Raw genomic sequence first — 11,055 nt, 5'->3', positions numbered from 1 at the left:
ACAGTTTCATTTAAAGATTTGTTCCAAAATGTTAAAAGTTTATTTTTTATTTACCACAAAATCTTCTCGTGTTAAGTTTAGTTTTGATGTATCACAACTTATTCCTGTGTTTTTAATATTCAAAAACTACTGGTGCTATCTCTATTTCTTATTTTTTTTGTGTGGATGAGGCTGTAACTTAAATGTCAATCTTTTTAGAACATGCAAAACCACCATAAATATTTGTGTGCACTTTCAAGTACAATTATTGTAATTGTCAATATAACTACCAACTAATTTAGCATATTGCACCAAGAACATTTTCTATTTATAATTTATTTTCCTATATTTATTTTCATGCCCCCCTAAAAAACTTGCAGCCTGAGACAGCTACCTCAGATTGCTTTATTGTAGGCAAACTCTTGATTGTTGCTAAAATTACTACTTGTGGATGTTTCCTGCATTATTCCATCAATTCCATAATTCACACATAGCTACACGCTGTCTTTAATCCCTCTGAGGTTGTTTGAGCCCAACAGAGAAGCTGTTCTTCTCTTTGTTTTCCTTTTCCTTTGACATCACACAACATAGAAACTTTTTTATAACTTTGTAGAACGTTTGGTCGAAGTGCAGTTACTGTAAAAAAGGGTATTGATAATTGGTATAGAGCAATTCTTACAGACGACTTTGTTGAACTGATCAGACTGAAACTGGCTACCTGTTACTCACTGTAGCTGAGTGTGACAGTCTCAGTGCAGCAGGAAAACAGTTACCTCAACATCCCAGGAGGAGTCATGCTGACTGTTCTGCCCACTACATAGGTGGAAAAGAGTTAATGTAAAACTTTTAGCCTTGATGCTTATAAATATTGATGTGGAGCTGAATGGGTCTATGGTCAATCCAGCTGTGTTTTTGAGAAGTGAGCATCAGATCCTGTTCAGAAGTCTGTCCCTGTGGTGTGATCTTCTAGAATACAATTTCAACATGAAGATATTCCAGCTCTGTATGACTTTAATCATTGTTCCCTTAATTATACAGGCATCTGGAGGAGGTGAGGATACCTAAACGTCATTACTCTTCTGTATTACTGAATGGAACACTGACACTGCCCGGGTCACAAGAGTCTTTTCCAATATATTTTCAATAACACAGTTGTACTTTTAGAACTAATATATTATTATTATTATTATTTATTATCATTTATTTATATAGTGCCATGATAGCTGATAATGCTTCTGCCTTACCGCAGCTACACACCAGCAGCTACAGTTGTTATTCCACTACCTTATGTATCATGTGTTCCCCTCACCTCGTAGATTGTAAACTCATTAGGGCAGGGTTATCTTTACCCTTTTTTTCATATCTTTGTATATTATTTATTTATTTCATAATCCTCTCATTGTATAGCGCTACGTAAAGGTTGATAATAAACATGCCACTGCAAAAGATAGAAGTTTTGAATAGTAATGAATGGAGAAGTTACGAATGTAGGGAGTATCGGCACTAATTCCTCAACTACATTAATTATTACGTATCAGTGCTTTAGCAGTGAATTGACACAATTAAGAGTATGGTAGAGCTGCAAAATGCTCCTTGGAGCAGAACCTAAAATCTACATAGATTAAAATAACAGCAAAATGCAATGATTAAATGTTATTTTTGTTCACCTACAAAACCAACTATTTTGTTGTTCTGTGTAACATTACCCTAATGAGTGAGGAGGTTCGGCAGCATTACATCTCAAGTACGCATTATCTCACACATTATTGAATGCAGTGATTTGACGTACTTTTGTCTCTTAGAAACTCATAGTCTTCATTAATTTAAATTACTTCTAGGTGACATTCAAGTAATTGGAAGGGTGAAAATTAATTACTGTCATATGCAAACACATTTATAACTGCCCACCACTTTTTGCAGTGGACAGATATGGGCTTTAATTCTATGCACTGTATTTTCATCACACTTTCCAACTCTCCTGGAACATCTGGGAGACTGCCACATTTTGGGGAGTTCTCCCAGCCTTCTGGATCCCACCCTTTCTTCTTGTAAAAAGAGTGGAAGTGGGTATTGATGACACAGTTCGTGTGATTAGACCTTGGGGAACATGTTTAGATGACGAGATTCATGTCATCATAGCCCCGTCCCCTACTGCGTAATTGCGCCATTGTTCAGTGGGGGTTGGGGCCATGATGACACAAATCGCGGTGTCACATCCTCTGCACTTACCCTTTGTACCACAGCTCCAGGAGCTCCCGAAGCGTAGGTAAGTGTGGTTTACACGGATCATAGATATGGCAGCCACATTTTGCTAATGCAACGCATCTATGTATCAATCTTTCTATGTATCGCAAAACTATCTCATATCTATTAATTAATTGTTTTAGCCACATGCTATTCCATTGCAGCCTGCCTAATTCACTATACAACTTTGATTATTTTTAGTTTATATATTAAGGATTGTCTAATTTATCATGTTGTAATATATGCCATATAACCAGTGTATACCAGAGAACAAATAAATAAGCTTTGCAGGGGCTTATTTATAATAGAACAAAGAGTTGGATTTCACTTTGCTCAATGCAAGAAGGAGGTTTTGCCAGGTTTCCCTGGTTGAGTCTTCTATATTCTTTGTATTAATTAAAAAATATCTGTTATTACTGTAACAGCCCATTTCCCGTAGATCAGCTGTGTGTCTATGTAAAGTGTATTGTGGCCTGTGGTGTTTCCTTTACTTCTATTCTCAGTTAGTGCAGTGCCTCCACCTTAGTCTGAGTGCAGTAGGCTCTTCGTTGGGCAGTGTTCTTGACAAGTAAAACCACAGGCACACACAGAAAGCCATGAAGGGACTTTTATGGATTGGGAGCGTGCTCTAAAAGGATTTTCATGTCTAATTAGACTTTATATATACCAAAATAGAATATCTCTTATATAAACTGTATTTGAAAAGTATACATTTAAAACAGATGAAATATAGTGAATGTACAAGAATACAGTGCAATAACCTTTCTTACCCTAGCCAAGAGGTACCTCTACCTTAAATGCTTACTTATTCTCCAACTGTAATAATGTCTAACAATAGCACATTCTAAACTCAACACATATCCACTAACTTAACATGTTATACATCTATATATGCATATTTAGCAATAAAATGCAGAGGAAATTAATAACATGCAGTCTCTCTCCACCTAACCCGGAAACAGTAGACTATGGTAGAAAAGACTCCAGAATAAAGTCACTGCTGTCAATTTTCCTTAGCTTTGTCAAACATAAATCTCTTTTAATGGTGACACTCTGTAGTATCCCTCACTTTTCTAATAAGCACAATCTCTAGTCTGTCTTTATCCCGGCGGAATATGACTTGAAAAAGTTAGGCGTGTACACACTTTCCTCCATGACTCGTCCTATTACACAGTCCCAGTCCTGCAGTGAGCCATCACTCCTCTGTACGTCACTGTAATGTATGTCACTGGTAAATTCTGTTTAGTGCAGATGTTCACAATATATCTCAGGCTGTGATCCCTAACTGTATTTTCCTATCACTACTCCTGATAGTTTATCACAGTCCTGCAAAGGGGTATACAAATTATCTTCGGAGCTTCCCACCAAGTTCCTATCTACCTAATAACAAGATTCACAATACTCATTCTCATTCAATAATACATAAACAGGGGTTACTTATCTATTTAGATTTGTTTTTCTCCTCAGACCTCTCACAGGAAATTTCAGCTATTTCTCTCACAGGACAGGGTTGACAGGTCTGACAGGGTTCTTCCTCCTGTCAGAGCTGATACTCTTCTGTCCCTCCTGGATATTTCCTCCTGGGCTCATTTTCTTCAGTGACTCACAGGGCTTCTTCTGCTGACAATATGACAGGGTTCTTCTCTGACAGACTCACAGGTTTCTCCGCTGACAGGGACCAACTGCCACACTGCAACTTCCAGTTTAAAGTCATTCCTCTTACCTAACTGTAGAACTGAGATGTTGAAGTGCAAAAGTTTAAAATCATGACGACTCACAGAAAGTGTCACCTAGGAGAGGAGTTGTGATGGATGTTATCATGGTACTAAACAGCTCTATATCGGAGTGCTAATTTGTTTCATGTTATGCTAATTGTATTATTAAAATGTTCTATTATTTTAAGATTTAAGATATATTTGTCTATTATTAACAGGTCAATGGTGTTACTCCTCTCAGAACCCCAAGTGTGGTGAGTAATGCATTGAGAAATAAGTCAGACAGATGAATAATATTTGCCCCAAACTTTTGCAGGATAATGTAAACTTTACCTGCTACCCCATATATGGCTCCCTATGGTCACTAATTCCTTATTTGCAGGAAACAACTGCCATAAGACAAGCCATGGATGTCTTTACTCAGGAGATCATCCCTAAAACCCAGTGCCATATATAATAGTGCGGTCATGCCAGGCTCAGGCTACTGGATGTGTTATTTTTATTCAAGCACTGCAATCTTTTTGTCTGTCATTATATCTCCCAATAGTCCCATTATCGGAGGGTTAGTCGTGATTTGTAGACCTCTAGGGAGGAGATGTCTTCTGCAAAATTAGGGTCTGGTTGGACAGGTTGGGGCATGACTTCTTTTGTCCTTATCTTACTTTCATTTGTTGGGTGGTGTGTGACAGGTAGAATTTCTACTGGATGAATTAGGAAGAGTTTGAACTAAAAGCAAAGGCAAGGTGCACCTAAAAATAATCGTCTCTTAAACTGAGATTGGGCAACTCTACATGGCAATGATCCATATGATTTCTTGTTCATTGGGGCCAGGTCCTGAGCATTGGAAAGACATTAATCACAACTGTGGGGGAGAACATCAGTCTCCAATTAACATTGAAAAGGCCAAAGTAAAGAAAGACAGCCACCTAAGCAACATCACTTTCCAGGGTTATGATCATGCGCCTTCTGGCCGATGGAAGCTCATGAATGATGGACACTCAGGTGAGGCATTTTCTCCAAGATGTTTTGCCCTTCTTACTTCCTCTCTCTGGTGAAGTAACATTTAGTGGCAATTGTTGTGTTCTACCACATACAATGTAAATTCAACATATCCTCATATTCTCTGGTCTGTTTTTACTCTTCCATGTTGTACTGGCACCCTGCTTCAGTCATGATGGTCTGAAATTAGATGTATACTGACTGCTCTGCATTGTCTGTTACTCTCTACAGTTTTGCTCAGTCTCTCTGGGCACATTAGTATCAGTGGAGCAGGACTACCCAACACATACCAGGCTTTACAATTCCACTTCCACTGGGGAAGTCCCACTAAGGATGGATCAGAACATACAGTTGATGGGAAGCAGTTCCCACTGGAGGTACCTTTCTCCCTTCTTGCTTCCTCTTCTATTCTGATCAGACATCCGATATTTGTAGAGTAGTTTACCAGCACTACAGGGTTATATAGTACTAAGTTAATTAATTACACAATATGATTATAGATTAGATAGAATAGGGTTCCTCAACTTCTTTTAATGTGTACCAATCAAAATGGTATATTGTGGAACCACTCTAGAGCGCTCTATGGCAGCCTACAATGTATAAAAGGGTTTTCACTGTTCCCTAAAAATGAACAAAATGTTTATACTGATATCATACACATCAATTTGGCACTATACCTTCTGTGTACAAACGGATTGCATACTTTAAATTGAACATTAATTTTTCTTTTTTAAAAAGACAAATCTTACTCACATGTAGTGAATTTATCATACAAAATAGAAGAGAAAAAAATAATATAGTGTAAGTATATAAACAGCAACTTGTTGCAAAAGACAAATAGCACACCAAAAGAGAAAGGTGAAGATTTACATAATAGTGTTTAACCGACATCTCATTTGTGAATACACTTATTTAGTGAAAAAACAATATGAAACCAATTTAACACCTTAAGTGATATGAATCTTCAGGATACACCCCTTAAGTAGATCTGCTTATTCAATTCAGGAAGAAAAATCCATTGCTCTCCATTGATAGGGAAACTCCAATAGGTGGCTTCATAGCTTGAGATCTTATTTGCTTTAAGCAGCTTCTTTAAATGGCACAAGAAGCAGCTGCAGTACAAGGTCAGCAGGATGAGAGTCCTTAGGTGATCAGGAGAAGCTTAGCTTTATTTTAATGTGTATCCTAATGTTCTGGTAAATGATTACCAAGTACCCTAAAGTGTCATTGTTTACACTAGATAACCACTAATTTCTGTACATTTATTCAAAATCCACCATATTTGGTTAAATATACATCACGCATCTCCTTATATATTTAAATGTTTTAAAAAATAACATTCAGATTAGTTTTGAAAGTTGTTTCTTTTTATAATAAATGTAATGCTGCTTTGCATTACCTTTCCAACTTTTATTGCATTACCTTATAACCTTTTATTTATAAAGGGCCAATCATATTATGCAGCACTATACAGAGAATATGCAACCATTCACATCAGTCTGTATTGGAGCTTACAGCCTAAATTCCCTAACACACACACACCTTGACACCTTGTAGAAATGGAACCCAAGTACTGTACCCCTTGACTCTATCTGAAGTATAACTTTTGTAGTAAACATACACAGGATGATAAACTAAAATAAAACATGCGAACATGGGGAGAATATACAAATACCACACAGAGGGTGCCCAGGTTGGAATAAACCCATGGCTCTAGTGCTGTGAGGTAGCCATTGTGCCAGAATGTAGCCTGTGGCTGGATCACTTATAAATAACTTATGGTATAAATTTATTTAATGGTAATAGCGCAGGGTAAGTGTAAATTTTGTTAAGTATAAATTGCATTTAAAATCTAAGTTTAAAGAACATCTCACATCCTGAAGTCTGAAATATTTAAAACTTCTTGGAACCATCTAAGATCAGGGGGCGGCGTTACCCCTTGCTGACGTGTGTCAAGAACTGTATAAAAATAGAGCTGTTGTGCACTGAAATGTATCATTCCATGAATGTCACTAGTACCTTCGGCTAGTGACTGTAACTGTCCTTATTAGAACACTTGAGCTAATAAAACATAATTTTGCCTCAAGAACCTGCTTTGATGCCTACTTACCCTGTTGTAAATTCCTGTGACCTACAGAGTACATCTAATTCTAATCTGTTCTCCGGTTGTTCTGAGGTGGACCCAGCATTCCAGTACCAAAGTTTTGCCTGCTACCTGCAGCTCCAGTGTGATAGGCCAGGGGGGAACCATCCACAGCAACCCTGATCTGAAGGCAAGAGGTCAGGTGTGCCAGCAAGGGGGTACCCTAGCAGCGAGAGTTACCCAGAAGGAAGCAGTTCTAGGTACTGGTGTAGGAGCCTAGTGGTGGCAGCAGGCTCCTCCTATTGCGACAGGAGGGGCGTATTTGGGATAAAGAAAGGGGGCGGTTGCAAAGTAAGCCCAGCCGGTCCCCACCGACAACAGACAGGGTGGCCTAGGCGGTACATCCTGTCACAAAGCCCATAATTAGTATTTTGCCAACACTAACTCACCATATGCTTGCTGTCTGTTTTTACTTCTCTGGTTGTCATGGGAAAATGTCTTCCATGAGCCTGATGCTATGAAAATTTCAAGGCTGTAGTGCTATAGCTCTGGGTCAAACTGATTGACTGTGCTACTGTCGATCAAAACTACAGTAGTAACTACTATTACTTCTATTCAGTCCTCCCGGTTGTAACTAGGAGGGGCAGCAGGAGTCTACGGCACAGACAAGATAAGTTGAGGAAGTGGCATAGTGTCATATAGGAAAATAAATATCAGGTGAAAGAGGAAGCATAACCCCCCAAAAAAATACGTAATTATTTATATATGAACATCTGGTCAGTGCCACTCCCAGAATACTTTAACAAATGTTATATTATACCAGCATGAGTAAAGAGGGGTATGGCATGGGAAAAAGGGGTGTTGGCCTAACATTTTGCAAGCACCATAAATGCAAAATTCTTTGCCAAGGGCACAAATATTCCTAGTTACATTCCTGCTGACATTGCAATATCAGAACGACTGGCAATCAGTGAGACTTAAACTGGCAACACATGCTGTAAGTATGCCTGGAAGCTGAGTGACATGGTCACAGTACAATTTGGTCACACAATGGGGAGAGGGAGGTCAAGTTGGACAAGATCTGGGTATTCAGCTCTTGAACCAAGTGGACAAATAACTTCCGACATCATTGGGGTCTGAAGTAGTCCAACATGACTGGGGCCTGTAGATGACACACAGGCCGATACACTGTTATCTTCCATACTCATTTACCAAAATGCCTGGTAATGATCCTATAAGTACATCATGGTCATTTTGGGGCTAGACATGTGACCACATTGGGCGAACTGCCAGTATCAACGGAATATCGCAGTATGAATGGCCAACAATTATGATATGTCAGCGCATGTGGAGGAAAGAGGTGACAAACAGGGAAACAATAGCAGTTCCAGGCACTGGATCAGGCCCGGCGCTCCCATTAGGCAAGGTTAGGCACTTGCCTAGGGCGCCGGGCTCTGGAGGGCACCTGGAGGCGCCACAGAATGAACATTACTTTAAAACTGTACGGCGACCGCTGACCATACCTGTCACGGCTGCCGCACAGCATGCAGATACAGCCACAGGGAGGGGGGAAGAGGCTATTGCTCACCACCGCCGCCTCTCTGCTCCGTCTCCTCCCCTCCACTCACTGACTGTCGGGCCGTGACATCATCATCACAGCCCGACAGTGTCAGTGAGTGGAGGGGAGGAGACGGAGCAGAGAGGCGGCGGTGGTGATTCAAGGTAAGGAAAGACGGGGAGGAGGGAGGGAGAAGGGCGCCGATTTTTGCAGGGGGGGCGCCGATTTTTGCAGGGGGGGCGCCGATTTTTACAAAATGCCTAGGGCGCCATGCACCCTAGCACTGGCACTGCACTGGATACAAGGTGCGAGTCCTGCAGTATCTTGAAAGGGGCAATTGCATTGAGTGAAAATATAAATTTAGCAATTTATAAATTATGTAACACCTCTATATCATTTTGATATTTGTAGGTATCAGAATTGTATCATTTGTATGTCTGAGATATTTGAAAAATTGAAAAGAAAATCTTCATATCTGTTCTAACATGTTAGGTGTTCCCAATGTTTGTCCATGTTGTTATCTTTTTCCCCCTTACACCTACTTGTACCACGTTAATAAGGTCAGAATCTCAGTGCCATTACTGTGATAGGTATGTACAACTTTAAATATGTGATGTTTAAATTTCTTAAACCCTAAACATGTGCAGTCATATTTTAAATAGATCTCATATTGCTAGGTCAGGTTACTGGAGTACTAAAACACTTTTCCAATTATTGTCTTCTAAAAAGAGGTGAATAGTTTTTGGTAAAAAAAAACTGGGTAATTTGTTTCTCTGTCCTCAGCTGCATATAGTTCACATGAATGCCAAATACAACAGCATAGCTGAGGCCAAGAAGGACCCCCAGGGTTTAGCTGTTCTAGGTGTCCTGATTGAGGTAAGACATATGCACAAGGTTTATATATGAGTATCTTTATTTCTCTGGATTGTGTGTGACACTGCTTTGTGTTTAGGTTGGAGAGACTGATAACCTCAGTTATAGCACTTTGGTTTCTGCTATGAAGAATGTGTCAATAGAAGGTCAGTATATGCAAAACTGTTAAAAAATAAATCAATATAATGTTTTAAGGCAATTTTTAGGAGTACCAATAAGGGTCTGTTTGCAGATGAGAATTCTGGTTTCCTTCATTTAGGACAATCTGTTATCTAAATTTATAATTTTTTTCTGTTATTATTCAAATTTAACTTACAGGAGATTACATAGAGCTGATGTCAACATTTCCTTTGGATAACCTCTTACCACCCCATGACAAGCTGTCTCAGTATTATCGATACCAAGGCTCTCTCACAACTCCTGACTGCTCGGAGGCTGTGATCTGGACAGTGTTTGAGCAGCCAGTCAGTATCAGTCGAGCACAGGTAAAATCTTCAGAAGGAGTACGAAAAGCAATTTGTGAATTATATAGAATTTTCAACATTGAAAAAAGTCATAAAATTGTTTACATTAATAAATCATTGTATACGTAAAAATAACTATCCCTCCCTCGCACAGTAAGACTTTCCTCCAGTCCAAAGCGTCAAGCGTTCTCTGAAAACTCACCTCTTCAGACAAGCTTATGATATTCCTCAACCACCATCTTAATCTCCCTAGGTTACCCTATTACCACCCTCTACACAGCTAACACAAGACAACAATTATCTGACCAACATTTGCACACACACATCCCACTCAATACTTTTACCTTTCCATTCTAGCTGTTCCAGTGTGCAATATGATGTGGCACACGCCCTTGTGTTTCAAACTCCCATTGTCCTATAGATTGTAAGCTTGTGAGCAGGGTTCTCTTACCTCTCTGTCTGTATGTATTACCAGTATTGTCTTATTAATGTTTGTTCCCAATTGTAAAGCGCTACGGAATTTGCTGGCACTATATAAATAAATGTTAATGATGATGATGTATGTGTGCTGACAGACAGTTTCAAAAGATAGGTAGGCTCTGTGTTGTTTTTATTGGATTTACAGTATGATCTATGAGAGTAATAATCCAACAGTTGGAGAACTGATTACTTCAGTTATAAGCATCCATCACAGATAATACATATTTTATTTTCTTTGCAGCATCGAATCCTGACAGACACAGCTCATTTCACTGCTCAAGGAGAGGCTCTTCTAAAAATGACACACAATTTCCGACCACCTCAGCCACTTAAGGGTCGGCAAGTTTTGGCTTCCAGAGATGCTACAGTTAGCTGCTCAACTGCTCTCTCTGCTCCAATATTAATCCTGTGTCTCTTTTGCTTAACACCAAAACTGTTGCTGGACTAAGAGGATTTGCTGCTTCCGCATTTTCGGATTCTAGAATTTTACAATCAGGCTTGTTGGACGAATGAACTGAAGAAAGTATACAATAAGACTGACAGTCTGCATCCAAGGTCTGACACTACATTAATACAATATCCTCAATAGACTGCGGTTACGTTATCACAATTAGAAACCCATCTCAGAGCCTGTCCCTGATATACTTGGATTCAGGATAT

The 11,055-nt window shown here is 39.3% G+C and overlaps 1 protein-coding gene across 1 annotated transcript; it reads left to right on the top strand.

Annotated features, from left to right (window-relative positions):
• The first annotated feature begins 963 nt into the window (after window positions 1-963).
• On the top strand, window positions 964-10,843 carry LOC142157107 (carbonic anhydrase 15-like). The gene is made up of 8 exons (XM_075211167.1): window positions 964-1,030; window positions 4,157-4,192; window positions 4,770-4,940; window positions 5,169-5,314; window positions 9,362-9,454; window positions 9,531-9,597; window positions 9,770-9,936; window positions 10,637-10,843. The coding sequence occupies exons 1-8, from the start codon at window positions 964-966 to the stop codon at window positions 10,841-10,843; spliced, it is 954 nt and encodes a 317-aa protein (XP_075067268.1).
• The last annotated feature ends 212 nt before the right edge of the window (window positions 10,844-11,055 follow it).

This window comes from Mixophyes fleayi, chromosome 1, assembly GCF_038048845.1.
Source record: "Mixophyes fleayi isolate aMixFle1 chromosome 1, aMixFle1.hap1, whole genome shotgun sequence".
In the NCBI taxonomy this organism is placed as follows: Eukaryota; Metazoa; Chordata; class Amphibia; order Anura; family Limnodynastidae; genus Mixophyes; species Mixophyes fleayi.
This window is presented reverse-complemented; position numbering and strand designations above follow the sequence as displayed.